Raw genomic sequence first — 23,129 nt, 5'->3', positions numbered from 1 at the left:
TTTAACAAGCAAAGGAATTTACATGGAAGGCTTGTCTTGTGCGGCTGCAAGATGCATAGATCTCCGCACCCACCTGCTAGAATCTTAAAAGTTTATACGGAGGCCTTAGCCTGGTTCAGTCACATGTGCTATCCAGATGATCCCAGCAACACATTACTATTTCAAGGGTGTGTCCTTGAGGCAGCTTCTAGTGGAGGGAAGGCAGGGAGGGAATGCACTTTCCAAGGATAGGGAAGGGAGCGAGGAGCCTCCAGTTGCTTGGATCCAGTTAGTAGGTCAACCAGCAGTCTCGTTCTCCCGATAACCTCCTCCAGCAGCAGTTGAGAAACTGAAGAGTCAAGCCACAGGCTGAGAACAAATGTCCTATATCAAGTATATTTGACAAAGGATTTTTCTCCAGAATATATATTTAAATCTTATAACTTAATAATAATATGACAAATTAAACAATTAGAAAAAAATGAACATAAGATCTGAACAGACATTTCACAAAAGTCATAGAAATGCCTAGTAAGCCCATGAATACATTTTCAGCATTACCAGAGAAATGTAAATGATAATGCCAGTGAGATTTTACCATGCAACCACTAGAGTCACTAAAAATAAATAATATTAGGTGTTGGCAAAAATGCAGAGCATCTGGAAGTCTCATAGACTACTGGGGAAATTTAAAATAATATAACCATATTGTAAAACAGTTTTATAGTATTATCATTACATATGCACGAAAACCCCCAATAATATCACTCTCAGGAATTGAGGAATATAAGCATATGTCTACACAAACACTGTATTCAAATATTCATAGCAGCTTTATTCTTAATAGCTCAAAACTGAAACAATCCAAATGTACTTCAACAGGTAAATGTATAAGCAAATTGTGATATATACATATAATAGAATACTATTCAGCAACGAAAAGGAATACACTATTGGAATGAAGCAACAACATGGTTATACCACCAAAACATTGCACTGTTAAAAATGAGACACAAAAGACAATGATTTTATTATTTAATTTGTATAAAATTTGTCAACAGCTAAACTTTTATATAAAATTTGTAAACAGTTAAAATAATCTATAGTGACAAAAGATCAGTGGTTGCCTGTTTCTAGGGGTAGTGGTAATGGGGGAATTACTGCAAAAGGGCAAGAAGGAAACTGGGGGAATGATAGAAATAGACTATATATTAATTGGGTTAATTGTCAAATGGATGCCTATATTTTTTAAACATAGCAAGTGGATGCATTTATTTTGTGTAGATGTACCTCAATTAAGTTTATCTGAAACAAAATTAGCTCTGATAGTACTGGTTTTGTATCTTAATTTTGGTTAAATAATTTTGTATTTTTTCCTATGTCGAATCAAACAAAGTTGACAGCAGAGATCACAGTCTTATTCTTAAGGCCTGGGCCAGACTCCATTTTGCAACTTATACAGAAAAGAAAAAAAAGTTTCCTAGCACTAATACTGATAAAACTAGGGAAGATGGATAACACTGAGGGATATCCGTTTACTTCAGCACCTTTGGCCTCCTCGTAACTTCTCAGTCATCCAGGCCTTTTGGACAGTCTTGTCACTAATGTGGATCCCCTGGATACACAGTGCTCTCACACAACTTTGCCAGGCCTTTCTCAGGAGGTACATCTACTCAGCTTCGGTAAAGATCCTACTTGTGCAGATTTCCCACAAATAATGCTTTTCTTATGGAGGGATTTTTTAGATCACAAAGTGCTTTCATATCAATTACTTCCTTTAATTTAAAAGAAGTTTAGCCAACAGAGCAAGCCAGTCCCTTCGCAGAGGGAAGGACCGCTGTAAGGAGAGGCCTTTTCCACCGAGGACCCTTTAAGAGCGCGTGCGGGACGTCCGTGGGGCGAGGGCCCGGGAAGGGGGAGGGGGAGGGAGTGTCCTCTTTCTACCCCCACCCTCCCGCGGCGGCCGAGCCAAAACCGGTGGGGGCTGTCTCCTCCTCTTACCCAGCAGCTGCTGCTCACTCAGCCCAAGCCAGGGCAGGGGACAGGGCGGCAGCGACTCCTCCAGCTCCTGAGAAGTGGATCCCCGCAGGGCTACCGCAATGCCTGGAGCCGCCGGGGTCCTCGTGGTCCTGCTGCTCAGCGGGGGCCTCGGGGGAGGCCAAGCGCAGCGCCCGCAGCAGCAGCAGCGGCGGCAGCCACCGGCGCATCAGCAAAGAGGTACAGTGGAGGCACGGGCTCCAGGTTACACCGTTGGGGCCCCTCGGTGCTCGGTCCCTTCTTCTCGAAGTTGCTGTTCAGGCACCGCCTTCTTGCTTTGCACTAGGGGAGCGCGCTTTGGGGCGACAGGGGGTAAACTTGTTACAAGTTCACTTTCAACCCCCGGAGTTCACCGTGTAGGGGCGAACAGCCAGCCTCCCCCTAAATAACACGAAACGCTTTTCATCTTTCAGTCGTTTCTGAGAGGTCTTGTTATCACTATACGTCCTGCAAATTGATTTTCAAAATCTTTACGATAGACAAACTTTTAACCACTTAAACATTTAAAAAAAGTTTCTCCAAATCAGACTCTATCCCTACAGAGAAAGGTTTCCCAAGCTGTGGTTCATCTTGGAGCTTTATGGAGGGCAGCTGATACATCTTTTTTATTTTAAGGGACTTTGTTTCCAACTCTTTGAACAGGGTTTGTAAAAGCATTAAGTATGTGGGTGTTTTTTTCCTTTTTTTTTTTTCTTTTTCTTTTCCTGTTTGTTTGTTTTCCTGGCAGTGGCGCCTCCAGCCTCATCTTTTCTTTACCCACATCCTAGTTTAGGTATCCTACTTTATTATAATGAAGTGTCTCCCCTTGCTTAAATGTAGATGAGAGCTCTATGTCATCTGTATTTTAATTAATACCACAGTGACCAGATACACACGTCATGGGACTTTGGAAGACAGTTGTACTTAATGTAACTCAAAATATTCTCATCAGAGCATCTTAATGTTTGTATGCATATCATCATTTCTGAAACTCTTGGGAGACTTTGAAGAGTTACTCTATGATCATGAATTTTACAAAAAGCACATATGCAGCGTTAAAAAAATTTATAATGCAGTATTTCAGCAAACATTTCTGTAAGTTGGAAAACATGTATCAAAGTAAAAAAGCTTTTAAGAAATATCTGAGGTTTGATTTCAAATATCAAAATAGTTACCCTAAGAGTACAAAATCTGGAGATTAGTTGCTTTTGGAAGTTTTCATGAGGCTGAATCTGCCAAAATTTTGAAATACACTCATCCCTCTTTTAGTTAACTGGAATAAAGCTATGTCTAACAGTTCTGATAGTTTTTCTGCTTATAATCTAGTATTTCTAGCAGTACTATTTTATTTTAAAAGGAGTAGAAAAAATACCCTTAAGCTCTTTGCTATAATGATAACTCCCTGATTAAAATTCCTAGAATAAAAATGACCTTAGGTTCACTATATAAATTTTGTCTTCTTCTATTTTTGCTTTTCCTTATCTGAGAAGTAAAATGGGGTCAATGTGGCTTAATTAATAGAATTTCTGAAACAGTGATTTTGAGAATATCTTTGGCAACTGATTTTTTTTAAATACTACTTTTAAATATTAACTTTGCTCAGTTATATGATATGCTTTAACAATACACAATACTTTAATACTGTTAGGCAGCTGGGAGTGAAGAGTCGAGGATCAGCAATTCTCTGTTCACTTGGAGTGGGCAGAAGCCAAAGCATGCAGAGCAGGGATCAAGTGGGCTCCTGACAATTTTCCCTAGCGTGCCCCCCATCCCCTTATACTCTTATTCTCTCTCCCCACCCCAGTTTTATTTGAGATAAAATTAACTCTGATTTCTATGATCTAGGCACAAGATGAAGTAAATAGAAGGGAGATTTTATACTGCCATTCGGTTGAGAGATCACTTGAGCGTTATACGCAATAAGTAATTCTATGCAAAATAAATATAATCTGCTACAGACTGCTATATTCTACACTCTAGAATCTATTACTGTATATTTTATAGATTATTTGCAGTATATTAAAAGACTAGCTCAAAGATAAATGGGTAAAACATATTAATATTAAAATTCTATATAAAATATATTTCATAATACCTTAAATTTGTGTAGTGCTTTATAATTTAAAAATGCTTTGTATACATAAACTTATTTCACCTCTAGTCATTATTATTATTGTTGGACAAATTTAAAACCTGAGACTTAGCTTTGACTTAAGTTCATGCAACTGATAATAACTTAATTTTAAACAACTAAGAGCACTTCTAGTATTGCTTTATGCTAAAGGGCACTGTATGCTAAAGTTCCTTTTTTATAGTACCAAGATTTCTTTCCATTTAATTTTTTGAGGCCATGTTTCCTTTTCAGTGTTGTTCTGTTAAAGCAAGCTCTCAGTGAACATGATCTGATATGAGTTTGATTAAAGAGGTGTTTTCTTGGCTATCATCAATTTTCTCTTTTCAGTTATACTAGCACTAACCTTCTTGGCCAAAAATTAATTGTTTAGAATGAGTTCTGTTTTCCCGTATAGTGTGGTGCCAATTTATTAATAATGTTGACATGAAGCAACCATTTTATGTAGTTTCTAGAACATACTGAATTGTAGTATGAATAGCATTGACTCAGCAAGAATGATATTCCAAGGAAATTCCTTAACTAAATTTAAGATTGACAAAATAGAAAAATGATGTAGTCAAAGTGTTTCTGCATTTCATCAAGCAGTAGATAAAATCTTTTCCTGATATTTGTGTTAATAATACGTGGAATTGGATGTGTAATGGTAAATTGCAACTGACTGAAAATAGATTCTTTCCATCGACTATTACATAGTAGACAGGGTCAATCCACAAAGAAGACTCTAGGCGTGTGACAAAGATTTCCTTATGTCAATTTGTCTTGGTAATGGCTTGATGGAAGACATAAAATCCAAGCTTATGACAACTTCAGATGAGCCAAAATTGATTCAGATGGCTAAACTGGTGAATAACAGATACAGGAATTTTAAAGGTCTTTATAGCCTGACCCATGAACAGAACCTATGTGGAATTGGTTTTATTATTTGTATCCAGATGTTAAATAATTTCATTTTGTCTTCTTCTGGAAATTTGTTGTGTCCTTTATATGTACAGGAATGAGTACAAAGACAGGATGAAAAAGGTAGTCTGAATTACAGCAAGTTCAACGTGAACAAGTAGTATGATATGGTGACAGAAAAGTTAGCTCACTTTTATTAAAAAAAACTTAGAAGCAGATAGATTTATTTGTTTAGAACACATTTGGGTGCTTCACTGACAAATGGATGTAAATTCAGAGGAGGGAGAGCAGAAGTTAGGGGTCTGAAAAGATTTTCAGAGGAGGACTATTCCATGTAAACATTGTTAATTTGGAGAAAGATTTAGGAAATCATAAAAGGTATCCTCAAATTTTTGGAAGTGTTGTTACCTGGAAGAGAGACTAACATATTCTTTCTAAAGTCTGAACTTGGATCTATGGAAGATTAGGACAAAGAGGAAGATTTGGGTTAAATAAAATGAGAGGAAGCCTCCTCCCTCTCCCTACCCTTCCCTCTTCTGAGCTATTCAGAAGCAACTGGGTTGTGTTAGAGCATTTAGCTTTTGGAAATATTCATGCAGTGATCAGATGTGCAACTTGTCAGAGATGATTGAGTATGGAATGCCTCTACAGAGAGGAAGTTAAAACTCATGAAGTCTCCAGTCCTTTTCCAAGTCCAAGATTCTAGTATTACATCTATTGTTTTCAGAATGCATACTTGTATTTGAACTTCTGAATTCTTAGAAAATGTCAAGAAAATATTAAGTGAATATAAATGTGTTTTTAGATGTCCTCTGGGATTTAAAATAAAAACATATTTGAGACAATCCTCACTCATGTTTGGCAAGAATATTTAAAAATTTAATGCAGAATTTCCACATTCCCATCAATTGCATGTTCTAAAACATCCTGTGCTATAAAATGTGAGAACACTATAAATTACCTGAGAACTTTTCAGGGGATTTATTGTGGTCATAAACCTGGAACTGATTTTTTTTTTTTGGTTATTTCTTTACTCCGTATGTAACTTGTTGACTTTTTCACTACATACTGGCCTAATAATTTAATAAAAATGAATTATAACAGATGAAATGTATGGCTAAGAATAAGAACATATTCAACATTGACTATTATATTATATGGATGTATTAGAATTTTAAAAAATGATATGCACTTTATATTTTTAATCTCACATCAGTATATGTAAATTGCTAATCTATCTTATTCCTAAAAATTTTCTATTCTAAGATTTCCTGCAAAGTGATGAACTGAATCTATACCAAGATTTGCTAGGGATTATGAAAAAATTGTACATGCTCTGCCAATTCTTTCTTAATTCACTTCAGTTACTTGAGTTCCTGAAAGATGGGTTAACTGTCACCTACACTGTCATAACTATACTTTTTACCTTCCTTAGATATAATTATTTAAAAACTCAAATAGATGTCCCAAGTGTTCTACCCAGATATGACTGCATAAGAAAAACATGAGTTTATATTTTATGGGAGGGATTTAGTTAAATAAGAATTTCTGAAGTAGTAGAATTTGGAATTCTTAACACCTTTCAACTATATTGCAATAGCTATGACTTAAAACAAGTTTACCTTTTAGCAGATTTCACATTCCAGTGTTTTCTCCATCCCCATTTATCTAAAGCAGATCATTATCACTATTTTTCTATTCATACATTTCATAAATACTGATTACTCATCGACAATGACTAGTGTTCTGGACTTTTCAACATAGACCACTAAGACTGAATCACTGTTCCTTCTTTTAATTCAAATAGATTTAGCAGAATGAAAAGAAATTCACTTAAATTTTCCATAAGGTCTCACATCTCCCTTCATAATCTGCTTCAGAATTATGGGACCACAATTCTGGGCCACAATGAAAGAGGAGGAATTGAGATTTATGAGTTCAGAATAGAGAAAAGTAACTTCAACCTAGCCTGTACATAACAAGATTAGTGGGGTGGCTAAAGTATAGAATCCAAAGGATGTATCAAATGGACACCTGAGTCCAGTAAACATTAGCTCTCCAGTAGGATTCTGTCATGTGGGTAGAACATGGCTGGGAGACTTTCTGAGAGGGTAATTAAAAAAAACCCAAAAAACTGGTGACTCCAGGTCATCTGTCCAGTTTGCAGTAGGTCCTTACTTAGCAGCTGGAGACTGGAAAAGTTCAAGAATAAAACTTTGTCAGTGACCAAACTGTTCAGCTTTTAATATGGACGATTGGGGTTTGGGATTTGTGTAGAATCACAGCTTCGAAGTGGGTAGCTAAGTGGGAACTAAGGCAAAAGCCTAGTGGCAGTGAATGAGAAAACAAGGTAGAGGTTAGGGAAAGACAGAATTAGATCAGCACACAGTTCTCAAGACTCATACCAGGCTCAGTGTATGCCAGGTAGACAGAAAGAAGACTAATTCTGGTCTGTACTCATTGGTAAGACTGAGTTCGAAAGCCAGAATTTGTGCAGGAAATTGATGGGATTGGGCCTGTGTGTATTGGAATGTGGTTATTGAATGAATGTGTTCAGTGAATAAAAGAGACCAAAAAAAAAAAAATCTCTTTTCTTGTGGCGTTTATATTCTAGTTGAGGAGACAGAAATATGATAAATATAGAATGAATAAGTAATATAATAAATACTGATATTGTGTGGAATGTAGTGGGTGATGGATTTCTGGACAAATACAGCAGGGTAAGAGGTGTCAGAACTTCTAGGAGTGCAGGTTGATTGCTATTTTAGTTGTTTTGGATTTGTTTTAGTAGGTCTTCCTCTTCCTTTTCTTCTTTTGTTCTCTTCTCTTGTGATTTGGTGACTCTCTTTAGTGTTATGTTTGCATTCCTTTTTCTTGTTTGTATGTATATCTATTATAGATTTTTGGTTTGTGTTTACCATAAGGTTTTGGTATAACACTCCGTATGTATATGTGATATTTTAAGTTGCTCATCTTTTATTTTCGAAAGTATTCTAAGTACCCTGCATTTGTACTCTTCTCCTTTCATGATTACGGTTTTTGATGTCACATTTTACATTTTTTTGTATGTCTTTTGACTGCTTATTATGGAAACGGATGATTTTACTACTAATGTCTTTTACTCATCCTTCTAGTTTGTGTGAGAATGATTTCCTAGCTTTACTATAAGTTTGCCTTTACCTGTGAGCTTTTCCATTTTGTAATTTTCTTGTTTCTAGTTGCAGCCTTTTCTTTTCTGCCTAGAGAGTTTCCTTTGGCATTTGTCACAAAGCTGGTTTCATGGTGCTGAATTCTTTTAGCTTTGCTTGTTTGCAAAACTTTTGATTTCTCCATCAAATCTGAATGAGAGTCTTGCTGGATAGAGTATTCTTGGTTGTCGGTTTCCTCCTTTCATCATTTTACATATTTCATGAGACTCCTGTCTGGCCTGCAGAGTTTTTGCTGAAAATTCAGCAGATAGTCTTACAGGAGTTCCTTTGTATGTTATTTGTTGCTTTTCCCTTAATGCTTTTAATATTCTCTCCTTATCTTTAATTTTTGACATTTTAATTATAATATGTCTTGGTGTGCTCTTCTTTGGGTTAATTCTGTATGGGACTCTCTGAGCTTCCTGGACTTGGGTGACTGTTTCCTTCCCAAGGTTAGGGAAGTTTTCAGCTATTATCTCTTCAAATATTTCTTGGATCATTTCTTTCTTTCTTCTCCTTCTGGGATCCATCTAGTGAGAATGTTAGTGTGCTTCATATTGTCCCAGAGATCTCTTAAACTGTCTTCATTTCTTTTCATTCTTTTTTCTGTTCTGCAGTTGTGCTTTCCACTACTCTGTCTTCTAGCTCACTGATCCATTCTTCTGCCTCATTTAGTCTATTGTTGGTTCCTTCTAGTGTATTATTCATTTCAGTAATTGTATTCTTCAACTCTGGTTGGTTGTTTTATACTTTATAACTCTATTCTATGAACTTTGCTCTATGTATCTGTTCTCTTCCTGAGCTCTCTGATAATCTTCATAATCATTACTCTGAACTCTTTCTTGGGTAGATTGCCTATCTCCTCATCACTTATTTCTTCTTCTAGGATTTTATCTTGTGCCTTTGCCTGGAACATATTCCTCTGCTGCCGCATTTTGTCCAGATTTCTATTTGTGTTTTTATGCAGATTAGTTACGTTTTTCGACCTTGGAGAAGTGGCCCTCTGTAGAAGATGTCCTGTGCATCCCAGCAGTGTACTTCCCTCTTGTCCCAGGGGCCTATGGCCAGCTGGTCCCAGGGTAGTTTCTGGCCTGTGTTTGTGGGCTTGTTTTGCAGGTTGTGAGATAAAAGTTTTCTAGGTGGGTGAGGCTGGTCTAGTGGCTGGTGCAAGCTTCCTCGTGGGAGAGGCTGGTGCCTGCCCACTGGTGAGTAGAGCTGGGTATTGGCCCTCTGGTGGGCAGAGTCATGTATAAGGGTGTGTCTAGAGGCAGCTGTGGGGTTAGCCTTAGGCAATATCTGCTGATGGATGGGGATATGTCCCCATCTAGTTACTTGTTTGGCCTGATGTGTCCCAGTTCTGCTGCCTATAGGCTATTGTATGAGGTCAAGTCTCAGTGGGTGCTAACATACAAGCAAGATGTAAGCTTTCTGGAAGGAGAGTTCATTCAGACTAACACCTCTGAATGGCCACCGCTGTGTCCATGCCCTCAGGGTGAGCCACAGCCACCCTACGCCTCTCCAGGAGACCCCCAAGCCTAGCGGGTAAGTCTGATCCAGCCTCCTGTGAAATTACTGCTTTTGTCCTTGATCCCAGCAAGTGTGAGATGTTCTGTGCGACCCTTAAGCTTATTGTCTCTGATTCCTGCAGTCCCCTGGAGCTCTGTAATCAAGCCCCATTGGCCTTCAAAGCGTAACACTCTGGGGACTCTTCTTCCCAGTGCCAGATCCCCAGGCTGGGGAGCCTGATGTGGGTCTCAGAGCTCTCACTTCCATGGGAGAACCTCTGCAATATAATTGTTCTCCAGTTTGTGGGTTGCCCACCGAGGAGGATATGGGACCTGATTATATTGAAGTCTGCCCCTCTTACCCGTCTCGTTGTGGTTTCTTTTTTAAGTTTTTAGCTACAGAAGATACTTTCTCATAGTTCTGAGTCTTTTTTTTTATCACTAGTTGTTCTAAGGTCTAAGACACAATCAGAAGGCTTAGAGAAGTATGGGGGACAGAATCATTGTAAAGATTTTGCCTTTTAGTCTAAGTGAAAAGAATGATATTGAAGAGTTTTGAGCAGAATTAAATGAATGAATTAAATAGTAATTAATATATCTTATCTCATGCAGGTTTTAATCCATCAGATTAGATAAATAATACAAATGTAGGATTATTTTAGATTCATCTCCTGCCCCAAACCTTTCACTCATACAGTATGTTTAGGTGACTCCATTCCAGGGTATTCCACCTCAACAATCTTATCATCAGAATGCTCAGATGCATCTTTGTAAAGCTTCTATTTTATTTTTTGTCTTTCGCCATCTCATTTCCATTCCATTATTAAAAGAATATCAATACCTCAAAACTACATAAATGCAAGGAATTTTTACATATCCTTTTATTTTGCCCCCATGTTCTTAGAAATATGCCATAGATTTCTTAGAGTATTTTCAACTAATATGCACATTAGAACAAATTATTAACAAACAAAATTAATTATTCATAACCCTATATGGACATATATATATATATATGTATATATATACACCTTGGAGCTCTCTTTTTTATTATTCATTTCAGTATCAGAGCTAAAGTTTAGATACTGTTGTTAAAAATCACACAATGATGTTTTGATCTGATGACTCTTACGAAATGGATTTTGAAATGTTTTCCCATTCAGAAACTTATTCTATTATCTGTTTGATTTTTATAACTTCTTTAAAGATCTCTGTAAGCCTTGCAGAAACCTTTGGAATAAAGTAAAGCAATTTTGGTCTGATTAAATTCTATGATTTAGAACAAATGTAGGTGAAGAAAATTGCATAGCTTCCCTCCCTCTCTTTCCCTTTCCTTCTTCCCTCCCTTTCTTCCTCTCCCTGCTTCTTCTTTCTCTTTTGTCTCTCCTTCATTTCTTCCTTCTCTCCCTGTTTCCCTTCCTTCTTTTTTCTTGTTTCCTTTAGTATCCTGATTGTGAATACAACATGGTTTTCAAAAACATGATTCTAACAAATACAACTTTTTAGAAGGTAGGAAAGACAAAACTTCACTTAAATCTTTCTTCTTAGGAAAACCTCTGATAATTACTATCTAAAGATAGTTTTGAGGTATAATCTAAACTTATATGATGAGTTTAAAGCTTGATGGTTGCTTGACAAAGATCTATAATATGAATTTAAAAAAAAATTAAAAAGACACAACAGTGTTTTTCCAGTCATCTTGAATGTGGATTTTAACATGGGAGCTTTATCCTATTTGGGCACATGACATGTAGAAAAAGACCATAGAGGACAATCTATTAGTGGTTTATTACTCATAACACTGGCCTTCTGTAGCAGGCCTAGTCTAGTTCAAATAGCAAGTTAATCTATGTAAATTCTGAATGATGAAGACCTGAGCAACTATTTCCTGCCTGGCACTTGGGAAGGGCATCTTGTGCAATGTCAAGGATGTCTCTCCTTGAATGGTCCTCTAAATTGGCCACCGGGTTGTGCACTTACCCACAGCACTTCCTTTAACTGCATTTCCAAGGCCAGATGCTTTAGGCTGGCTTAATAGTATATAGTGCATTGTGAGCGTTAATGTATTCATTTACATAGCAAAAGGTTTTAGTTGGTTAATATAATTATCCTTATTTTATAGAAGAATAGATGTCTAGAAATTTGTCAAGGACAAATGCATGTCCCAATGCTAGTTTTAGAGAAATTAGAGTATGTTCCTGCTCCTTATTTTATGGATCCTAAGTTGTCATCTCTTTTGGAGTTTTAAGTCCTTCTTTATCTTCTGTAAAATACCTTAAAAAATTATATCTTCATTTCTAACTTATGTTAGTTGTCTAATTTGAAACCAGAGATTCATTAGGTATTATGAAAGAATAAGAAATATAAAATGTTAGTCTTTAAAACTTTTTCATTTAAACACACACACACTACTTAAAACTGTGCAGGCATACACACATATATTACTTAAAATTATGTATAAATTTAAAAGTATTCATCAAATTTTAGTCTTTAAATTCTTCAAATTCGGATTACTGGATATTAGACAATAAGAAGGTATTAATTGATTATTTTCTTTTCTGAAGTCTCCTTATAGAAATTACTTTAGCAGACTAGAAACATAATGATATTTATTATATAATAAATTCTTTAAAAAAAAATCACTGTGTATGTCAGTGAATGAAAGGAGTAAAAGTCAAACAGATATACCTAAGAATCAGAGTAGAGTTAATTTCAAAATTCCATCTGAAGAAGTGTAGAACACTAGCAGCTTCATGAAAGGATTTAGAGTTCCATTTGAAGTTGAATCTCTCAGTTAAGATGGAAAATTTTGTAAGACTTCTAGAGTTTGAGGATGTATATGTGTAGGTCTGTATGTGTGGCACTGGTATGTATGTATGTACTATTTGTAGTTTAACCCTCTCACAATTACCTAATTAGCATATTTTATACATTGCTATTTGATTTTTTTAATCATTAGATTTTCAATTTTATAAACAAAAATCTAGAATAAGGGAGTCTAAAAATTGAATTTGCAGAAAAGTGTAGTTGCCTTGATAAATTATTATGGACCACTAAATTGTAAATGGAATCATTATATTTTTCCACGCCATAGCTGCACTGTTAAAACTCTAAGGTGTAACCCTTTTTATGTTGCTTGTAACATATAAAGTCCTATTCTAAAGGGGAAATAAGGTTAGAAGAGTTTGCCACATCAAATCTATTTTTTCCAAAAGCTTGTGTAGCTACCCCAATTTTCTGGTTTATTGCCTGCTATTCTGTTTTCAATTAGTGAATGAGACTGAAAATATGAAGGAAAACACAAAGTAGTGAGATTGTCATTTCAAGTCGCTACTTCACCTCATTGGTTTGTTGTGAGGAGTATATAAAACAATGAATATAAAACATGGAGCATCTGTTAGGGCTTCAATAAATGTGAATTTTCAAAAGCCCTCAAGAAAAAAGAATTAAGTCTAAAAACTGTATTGGTGCCAAGAAATTCTCTGGCTTAAAGCGGCATTTTTTTTCCCCAACACTGTGGTACACCGAACTCTGCAGAGATTGTTTATGAAGGTATTTGCTCATATACTTGAAAACACAAATGTACGAATTCTATTTTAATTGGAATTTGTGTTGGATTAGTTTCCTATTCTGAACTTCATGGCTTAACTTAACAAAAATATTCTTATTAACATATATTTCTTTATGTCTTTAATTTCTGTATACATTCCTCCACTTTAGAGATAACTTTGAATAGTAGGAAAAATATAGACTTGGGAGAGGAAAAGAATTGGATTCACAGCCAAGCTATCATTTTTCATACTGAGAGCAAAATACTGAGTCAACAGAGTTTAGATTTCCTTTAAATTAAAGTAGAATTAAGCTAGATAATATATATGAAAATATTTGGCAACTGATCAGTAAAAATTAGCTAGTTTCTTCTTTCTCTTTTATTGTTTGATCACAAAGCTCAAAAATGTTAATTGTAGTGCATATGACATCCCTTTTGCTTAAGAGCCAAACACTCTAAAAGTTTTGTTGAGTACATCCTAAGAGATTATAGATAGTAAACTATTTATGTCACTGCAGAGAGATTGACGGATTCTATCAAGGTCCATGACAAGTCAGTAACAGAGATACGAAGAAGCACAAAGTCCTATAATTAGCTAATAGTTATGTTAGTAGCTTAATGTGAGACATGATTTAAACAGGCAACAGAATGGAAATTTTAGCAATGCTTTGTGGTTATTTATATTTCAAATATATAATAAACATTTTTTTGGAATTGTTTTTTGAAGAATTTTTAAAGGATTTGTTTTTAAGAGTTATTTTAATGTATATAATGTGTTGGAAAAATGTATGGCACATAGTAAGTGCTTCATAAAGATTAGTTATTATTTCAGCCTATGAAGCACATGTTGTTACTAACATCTGCATGGGTAAAGATGACAATTCAGCATGTTTGACACCCAGTGGAACATAATTTCAGGATGGCCTTCAGTGGAAAGTATAATAGGATTGTAGAAAAGCTCTCAATATAGAACCTCTATTTTGTACTCTCTCTACTTACTAAGGTAAAAAAAAAAAAAGTCTTGGCACACTTTTTTAATACCAACCTGAATAGGGAGAATTTTTAGTGTGTCTACCTGTGTATTAAATCTAATGATAAATTTCTGGAGAAAAACAAAAGCAAAAGCAAAATCTACCTCAGGAAATCATATAATCCCAACAGATCTCTAGGGAAACCTACTTTTCTATACTTGGAAACATCAGAATTTGAAAAAAAAAGTTAAACAAAATTCTTCCTATAGGCCCTTTCCTACCCCAAAAGTTTCAATCATGTTTAACATGTTTAACAACTATCCAATTTTTCATTCTGGTACATTAAAAAAATTACTGGATTTGTGACTGGAACTCCAGGATACAAATTTTGCCTTCAGCCTTTGCTAAAGCTATGAGCTTAACCTATAGAATGGTCATTTGACTATCTGAGACTCAATTTCCATCTAAAAAAAGTGAGAACCCAATGTTCAAATCTACCTCTTGGGGTTGTTATAAGGGTTAAATAAAATGTGCCATAAAAATAATATCATTAATAATGCTGCTCATTATCACAACAAATGATAGGTTTGGCCAAAGGCATTGTTGGTTTATGAAGTTTTTCTCCACCCCTCTCTTTGATTTTTTTCTTTCCCAGTGGTTTTTAATACATTTCGTTCTCCTATATTGAGAACCATGGCCCATCATCTTTCCATTTTTTTTTTCCTTTTTGCCACATGCCTCCCATTAACAGAAAAAATTAATTGGTCTGGAAAGGAAATATTAAAATGCATATCCTATCTTTATTGGTTTTGAGATAGATCTAGATGTACTTTATTTGTAAACAATGGTATATTTAAAAATACTTTAAAATACTTTTTCATTTCTCTTTATTATCTCCCCCAAGCTTGTACAAAATGTTTTTCACTCAACTTTCAAGGACTGATTTATCCGTGGGCTTCCTGACAGGTGCTACCTAAGATGTGCTGAGAAAGCAACACTATTCTAAAGTTCCTTATCTATCTAGGATTTGAAATTTTATCTTTAGATATTCATTCCTTTGTACAAAATATTCCTCTCTCAGGCCATTTCCAGATCCTAGGAGATCCATACTTTTTTTCTTTTAAATTAATGAATGACTGTGTTTAGACTCTTTTGATAATAATTCCATAGATTAGGTCAAAATTGTATTTAATGACTCTGTCCTGTTTATGATTTTCAATTATGTAATAATTTAAAAGACCAATCCAGTCTTATTTCGGACATACTTCAAGAGCTGTTGGTATTTTAGGGAGCTAGAAGGGCATACAATTAATTAGTTCTTTCAAGATGTTCAGCTATGTAACTGTTCGAAATTAATAAGGAAAGTTTCACAATGATTAGACTTTTGTCTTTTATTTGTATTTATTATATTATGTCTTGTCTCCAGTCTGGCATATGGTAGGCACACAATAAAAAAATTATAAATGAATGAAGCCACTTTTTTTATTCAGATCAAAAGAGTTAACCTTTGAAAATTTTTGTACATGTACTATTTTTCCTAATGCTTTCATAATTTGAATGAATATTTTTATAAGATATACATTTCCACAAATACCGAAAGATAGTTTGCACAGATACAAGATATGCTTATAAATAGCACTTAGGTGATAAATACAATATTTTAGAAATATTTTAGAATACATTATTTTGCCTCTGAGATATACATATACATAAAATTTTTTTTCCTAAGAATATTCCAGTAAAAACTGAGCAATTTTTAAGCTTTGGATGAGGATTGTGTATTTCTTGGCTTAGTCAGAACTTTTCTATATGTGAGACCTTTTTTGATGAGAATTATAATACGTAAGATTTAAATGTCCATTCAAGGTGTAAATTCTAGGGATAGAATATAGATAACTCACATACGGTGACTTGATTGGCATCTGTTTCCATTTTTCTTTTGTGTGTGTATTTTTTTTTTTTAGATATCGCTGTAGTCTTTTTTATTTCTGAAGAAAAGTGCTTTTTAAAAATATTCACCAGGACTCCACAATATTTCAAATAATTAATGTACTGTACTCCTAAGTGTGGTCTCTTTTTGGAGTTAACAATAAAAATGGTGATCTTTTAGAATTAATAAAAGAAATTTGCAGTTCAAGAGACATGGTACCTGTATTCTCCTTATTTCAAAAATGGAACTCTAATGTTAGGCAAGGCAGAGCTGATTTTGTTTTGTTACAACTTTATTCTCTGCATAGCCTAGATGCTGGCACAGAAAGTGGTAACAATGAATACTGAATGATGAAATAATAGAAAAAGGAGAGCTAACTTGTAGGAAAGCATAGAGATTATTAAGAATATGATGCAATCCAAAGTAGACAGTTAAAATTTTTACTCAAGTACAGAAAAGGGAACCAAAAATAGAATTTGCCAAGACATGAAGGAAAGTTGTAAGATCACGGAATGCTAAAACATGGTGTTCCAATTAAATATTTAAATATTAGTGATGCTTCTAAGAGTTTACCAGCTATGATTAAATATATGATAGACACTACTGTTCAAGGCTTTCCCCCCCAGTTTCCTTTTTAACTCCTCCACACTTTCCATGCTCACCACTTGGAAAAGATTCCCTCTTTACTTTTTCCTAATTAATCTGTAATTTTTTTTTCAAAAAGATAATTTTCACCCTCTATGCCTTTACTGAGCTCTTCATACCATCAAGAAACCACCCCCTTTCCTCAGCACTCCCTACTTTTGATCACCTGACATTCTCTTCTACTTTCAAAGTGGAGTTCAATACTCATTTCCTCCACGTCCTCAGTGATGAATCCACCTGTGTCTGATGAATGCTGTCACTTTATCCCATATATCATTATATGGGGTGTAAAGATATTCATCATATTGTATACTTGGTTTTTTTCTTGGTTTTCTTGCTTAAGTTATGTGTTTATGAGCTGAGAGTGTGGGAGGGGAAGAAATTTGTGTTGAAGTTAGATGTGTTTTCTTTTTAATACCAATTGGAGCACTGGAGATTGAATTCTGCATGGACTCACCAGGTCATGGCAACATTTTCAAGTGAGAATTTATTAAAGGGAATAGAAAAGTGGCATGCCACTCTAATTTTTATTCTCTTGGTATGTAGTCTTCATAGATAAATAAAGAGTAAAGTTATTGAAAAGACAATATAAATGAAATAATGAAACTGCAGTCCATAGAATTATTAGCATACTAGCAAATTTCTTTCAAGTTAAATATTCTACTACAAATGGGAGTTAATATTAAACACTTTAAAAATTTCTCTTCAGCAATTAGCTAGTATAGTTTTCAAATAGAGAAGATCCTATAAACTAATTTTCTAAATTAAAGTAACTATATAATATAGTTATGATTTCCATGGAGAGATAAAATCAAATCCTTTCTGATGGCTTTAATTACAGCCCCCTTTTCCACCATGCTGCTATCATATGCTTACATTTGTGTAGCATCTGGTGTCTAGGATGTTTTATTGTTTTATCACCAACTCTATGCCTCTACACAAAACATTTGAGTATAGTGTTATATATATCAGAGTATTCCTACAATTGGAGTAAAGTGGGAGAGGGAGTGGGTCAGTACTTAAAATGAATAGCGTAGCTTGATAAAAATAAGAATGGATAGAAGTAGAATCGCAGATTTTCTAAATCCCAGGCATGCATTTCAGTTCCATATAAATTCTTCTTTCTAATATAGAAAGTAGCAGTTTTTTAAAAGGAGAAATATAGTATGAAAATTGCAGCATTGTAACAATATTAAAGCAGGGTAGGGTTATGCGTTTTTAAAATTGACTCTGGATAATCTATAACTTTTTTTTTTATTCAGTCAAAAAAGGTTGCTTTCTCATGTACTCCATTCATTTTATCTGTGTCTTTAAAATAATTCTTACCCCTTCCATAACTGAAGTGTTTAATTCATTGTTTACATTCTATTCATGAATATGACCAGACACAACTTAGAATATGCATAGTATACTGTTTTACATTCATACACATGTATTTTCCATCTTTCTTGATAGACTTGTATATGGTTTCATATATTAGAGAATTTTAAACTGAATTTATTATAATTCACTGAGTAAAATATTGGTGTTAAATTCTAATGTTATTTTGAACATCCCTTTGAGAGATATTGGAGAGTTACAGTGAACTCATCATTTCACCAAGATTTCTTTGTAATAAGATATTCACCATTACTGGAATTATATTTTGTGCATTATATTACATTGACGTAATTTTAAACTTCCATTCTACTTCACTATAAATGGAGTTTCATTATATCCGACTCCACAATAAGTGGGCTACAGTAACGTTGACATTTAGTAAAATTATAGATCTTACTGTCTTTGTACACTCTGCATTAAAATGCATTATGTGTGCTTTCAATTCTATTTCAAAGAAACTACTATTGATTTACATAGTTGTTGTATGGAAGAATTCTTTTAAACTCCATTGCTAGATTTCATGGTGGCTTTTTTTTTTTTCCTTTCTGAAATCACTTGAAAATATTTCTTAGTGTATTTGCAACTATTGGATAAAAATGAGATAAAACTTACGGATTATAAATATATTCGTGGAAGTTTTCTTTAACAGTAAGTCTTTATAAAGCCTTTGTGGATCTTAAGCTGTAATTGTAGCTTTCTCCTGTAACTTTCTTTTATTCTATACTTATATTATGAAAGCTATTGTAGAAAACTAAGTATTTTACATAGTGCTGAGAACGCCTTTCTCTTTTAAAGAGTGAAATTAAAATATTTCTTTTGTTTCAAGCTCAGGGGAAAAAGCTTGGTGAGAATAGGATCTTTCATCTGGATACATGTTTCTGGGATTTGATGGCAGTGCTATTGCTGTGGAGGCTGGGGGAAAAGGAGGTTGGGCTGAAGCAGGTGACAAAGACAATGGACTTTGGTTCTAAGAGGCCTGGTGTTGGAATCTCTTCATCTTTCACCCTAGAAAATCTCAGATGTAGGCATCCAGCTGCAAGTAATCCCTTTTTTAGGTCAGAGAGGTCCTTAGAGTGCCAGAACCAAAGGGGGAATTGCCCTAGAATAGTCTTAAAGCCATTAATTGTAGAACCATTTCCTCAAGGGTTTGAGACCCAGAGAGGATCAAAGCCTAGGACACACCTGTGCAGTTCAGATTGATGGGAGGAACATTTTAAATTCATCCAGGTCAAGATCACCTGCCACATCTGTGCTTAAACCTTACCACATGTCCTCTTCTTTCCACTCTTTCTGTTCTTTCTGTGGGGAGAAAAGGGTCACAGAGTTAGTAAGAGTTAGTAGCTACCTCAAGAGACAGCTTTATATTTCATCATTATGCCACCCACAGCCTTAGTTTTCCAGCTTGGTTTGGGGCATCCTGTTTGTAACTTACGTTAACAGATTTGGAATAAAGATGCTTTGACAACAGTTTAGATGAACAGTTTTAATTCCACAATAAAGTAATTGAGAGAATCGTTCCTTTGTCTTTATCTCCCAAGATAACAGTATCTGGAGGCCAGATTTCCTGCTGAGTTCCTTAGCATTATTGCCAGGTCAGAAACTAGGCATATTAACGTGAAACATGTTGTTCTGCATCTGGAAGCCAGAATATAATAAGCATTGTTAATTTAGTTAAAGAAAAAGACAGCTGTTTAAGATTAGCCTTCTTGTATATGTGTGGGAGTTAACAGAATAAAGTCTCTTTCCCAAGACATGTTTTTCTTTTGCTTGTATGCAAATTTTAATTGATGAAGGAATTAATGAGGTAAATGAAATAATAGACTATTTTATAGTTTTAGTTGGAAATTGGTTGAGAGGTACTCATCTGAATGCTGCTGCAAAGTTCTAGAAACCAAATAATTTTTGAAATCTATCTATACTTAATATTCTGGGTCATGGTTTCCTGTAGTATAACTATTAAGTCAGATAAAGCAACTTTATTTCCAAAACCAACCTTCATGGTAACCATTATTTAGAACCCTGGTAGAAATGCCTTCTTACAGTTAAAACACTATTGCTTTCTGATATGTATTTTGATAATTATCTACATTACATGCATTTATGTAGATGTGTGTAATGAAGTTTCTTTGGAAAATATAATTTGTTGAATTTGAACCTCATTTCCATTTAGCTTTCACAAGCTTTAACTGTTTTTCTATTCTAGCAAAGGGGTAAGACCAATAAGACATTTTATTCACTTTATTTCTACTATTCCTGAGATCCCTGGGGATTGGTATTATGGTAACCATTCTAGAGAATTAGACTGAGAAAATGAAACTCATATGGACTGTGAAATATTTACAATATGACATAAAGGCATAATCTCTTTTTTAACAACTTTTTTTGAAGTATAATTTACATAGAAAATAAAATTCACACAGAAGTACCTTTAGATGACCTTTGACAAATGTAACTATCACCCTGGTCGAGAAATAGAATATCCCACTTTCCCAAAAAGACCCTGCTTGCTCTTTTCAGTCCCACAACCTCTTATCTGGTTAGTTTCATCTCTTCTAGAATTTCCTTTATATGAATCACCAACTATGTATGTTTTGTGTCTGCCTTCTTTCGCTCAGCCTAAGGTCTGAAAAAATTCCACATTTTTGTGTTCATCAATATTTTGTTTCTTTTAATTGCTAAGAATTTCCAATGTATGAATGTCTCAATTTTAAATTTAACACCTATTGATGACTTTTAGACAGTTTTCAGTTTTTAGCTATTATGAATAAATTTACTGTATATGAGTCATGTACAGGTCTTTCTATGGACATATGTTTTTACTGCTCATATTTATCTAGGAGTGGAATTACTGGGTTGCATGGTAAATATACTTTTAATTTTATAAGAATGGGAAAGATATTTTCCAAAGTGGTTGTATTGTTTTACTTTTCTAAAACAAAAGACATTATCTTAAACTAGTGATATTTATTACTTCCAGAAACATAAATGTTTGGTAGGCTAAATTTTGGGATAAGGAATGATATTGTAATTGATCATTTTTCTATTTACTTCTTTCTTTCTCTTTTGTTTAGAAAAATTATAAAAAATAAAGAAAAAAAACTTGCTCTATTTGGGAAGATTTTATTCTTTAGGAGGCTTTCTGGTAAATTTAACATTTCTTAAAATTCTACATAGGCATACAAAACAGAGTAAAATGCTTTGTTCAACTTTTAAAGTAGGTTATTGGCTGTCTTATCTAATTGCTTTTATGTACTATGGTCATGCGTAAAGCAATGATAATAATATTAATGGGAAAAGATAAATCCCAATTTATTCATTAAATATAAGTTTGTTGAACATTTGCTATGAGTCAGAAAAGGTTTTCTATATAATACGTACAAAGATGTGCAAGACATATTTTTTTCCTGCAAGAATTTTGTAAGTAGAGAAGAAAACTAAATGTGTATATACAATGAAATTAATACAGGAAGTATGTAGGTGGAAAGGGGTTTAATAAATTTATTTAAAATATTTTAAAAGTAGAAAGAGTTCTGTCTCATAGGAGTAGAGACAGTTTCACAGAGAAGATGGAATTTAGCTGAGCCTAACAGGAGAGAAGAATTTTAATGGGCAGATGAGGAAAAGAGCAGTTCCTGAGAGGGAAGAGTGAGTTATGGGGTATGTCTGTTCAGAGAGGCAGTAAGTTAAACAGAATTGATGAACTAGGAGAGCAAAGGATGAAGTTTAGGGTTACTATTTTGTAAGGAAACAGGTTAGTTTGCAATGAGAGAAAGGGAAGCTCAAAATTAAATTTTGAAAATGTATCTACTCGGAGAGGTTATGAAAACTAAAGGTGAGGTCGGGTGAAGTCTGGAAGGTGTGAGAAAGGTCATCACTATGTGAGCATGTTAGCATTGCTAAGTGGCTGGAGAGTTTTTTAACTTACAAATTTCACTTTTTTAGTAACTTTTCAAATTTGATGACTCTAGCCAAAGAAAAAGACATGCCATCATTGATTTAACCAGTTATTATCATGCTTTGTATGACTGGTGTACTTTTTCTTTAAATGACACATTCATATGAAAAAAAGATCAGTTTTACTCTACCCGGGCTGCTTTTCACATTGGATAACAGCCACAGGAACTTAAGCTATCTCTTCACCTCAGTCGTTTAGATGACCTTAATAAGTTAGTTTCACTTATTATTTAACGAGAGGTATTTTAATAGAAAATTCCTTTTAAAATTGTGCACATGTAGCTTATTGAGATATAATAACTAAAGTTACTGTACTTCTTCTACCTCTGGAATCTGATTTGTGGTTGTTGTCTACACTATATTTTAGAGCAGCAGTAATAGAGCAATCAGAATTAAGCTCTCGGAGCAGATTACCCATGCTTATTAACAATAAAATATAGTCAAAATATACCAGGCATAAACATAATTTTATGTAATGAAATTACCTCAGCACATAGTTAATCTAAATTAAATGAGTTTATAATTGAGGTTTATGTGCAAGGAAAGGGAAAATTTATCTGTTATGTAGACTATATATGTTTTTAATATCACAGCCAAAGTTTTAGGTATCCTCTGAGAGTGAGTGTGGGTGCTGTAAATTGTGGCTGTCCTTCTCTGCTGTGGGTACAAATATATGGCAAACCTCGATCAAAATTAGAAAGATAAAAAAGGGACTGTGGGGAAATGGAAGAGAAAGTTGGAAGAGAAGAGGAAAGCTAACTCCTTCATCCTTTCTTTCCTCAAGGTTGTTAACCACAATAATTTCCGACCTACATAGTTACGGCAGAATAGAAAGAGATTTTATTTTTATTTTAAAAATAGCTCTATATGGCTCAATGTTTGTTTCAGTTGCTTAATTGTCACAGCTCCCAAAAGCCACATGTTTTGTGGATGTTATATTAGATACTTCAAACCAGTGGTTTGTGCCTATTGGCTTCCTG

The 23,129-nt window shown here is 34.4% G+C and overlaps 1 protein-coding gene across 1 annotated transcript in view; it reads left to right on the top strand.

Annotated features, from left to right (window-relative positions):
* The first annotated feature begins 1,993 nt into the window (after positions 1 to 1,993).
* Positions 1,994 to 23,129, top strand: part of LAMA2 (laminin subunit alpha 2) — a 520,519-nt gene continuing 499,383 nt past the window's right edge. Inside the window, exon 1 of the mRNA XM_031456303.2 lies at positions 1,994 to 2,196. Within this exon, the coding sequence (XP_031312163.2) occupies positions 2,079 to 2,196 (118 nt within the window). The 5' untranslated portion in view covers positions 1,994 to 2,078. The remainder of the gene's footprint in view (positions 2,197 to 23,129) is intronic.

This window comes from Camelus dromedarius, chromosome 6, assembly GCF_036321535.1.
Source record: "Camelus dromedarius isolate mCamDro1 chromosome 6, mCamDro1.pat, whole genome shotgun sequence".
Taxonomy (NCBI): domain Eukaryota; kingdom Metazoa; phylum Chordata; class Mammalia; order Artiodactyla; family Camelidae; genus Camelus; species Camelus dromedarius.
The sequence above is the reverse complement of the archived record's forward strand: the minus strand, read 5'-3'. Positions and strand labels throughout refer to the sequence as shown.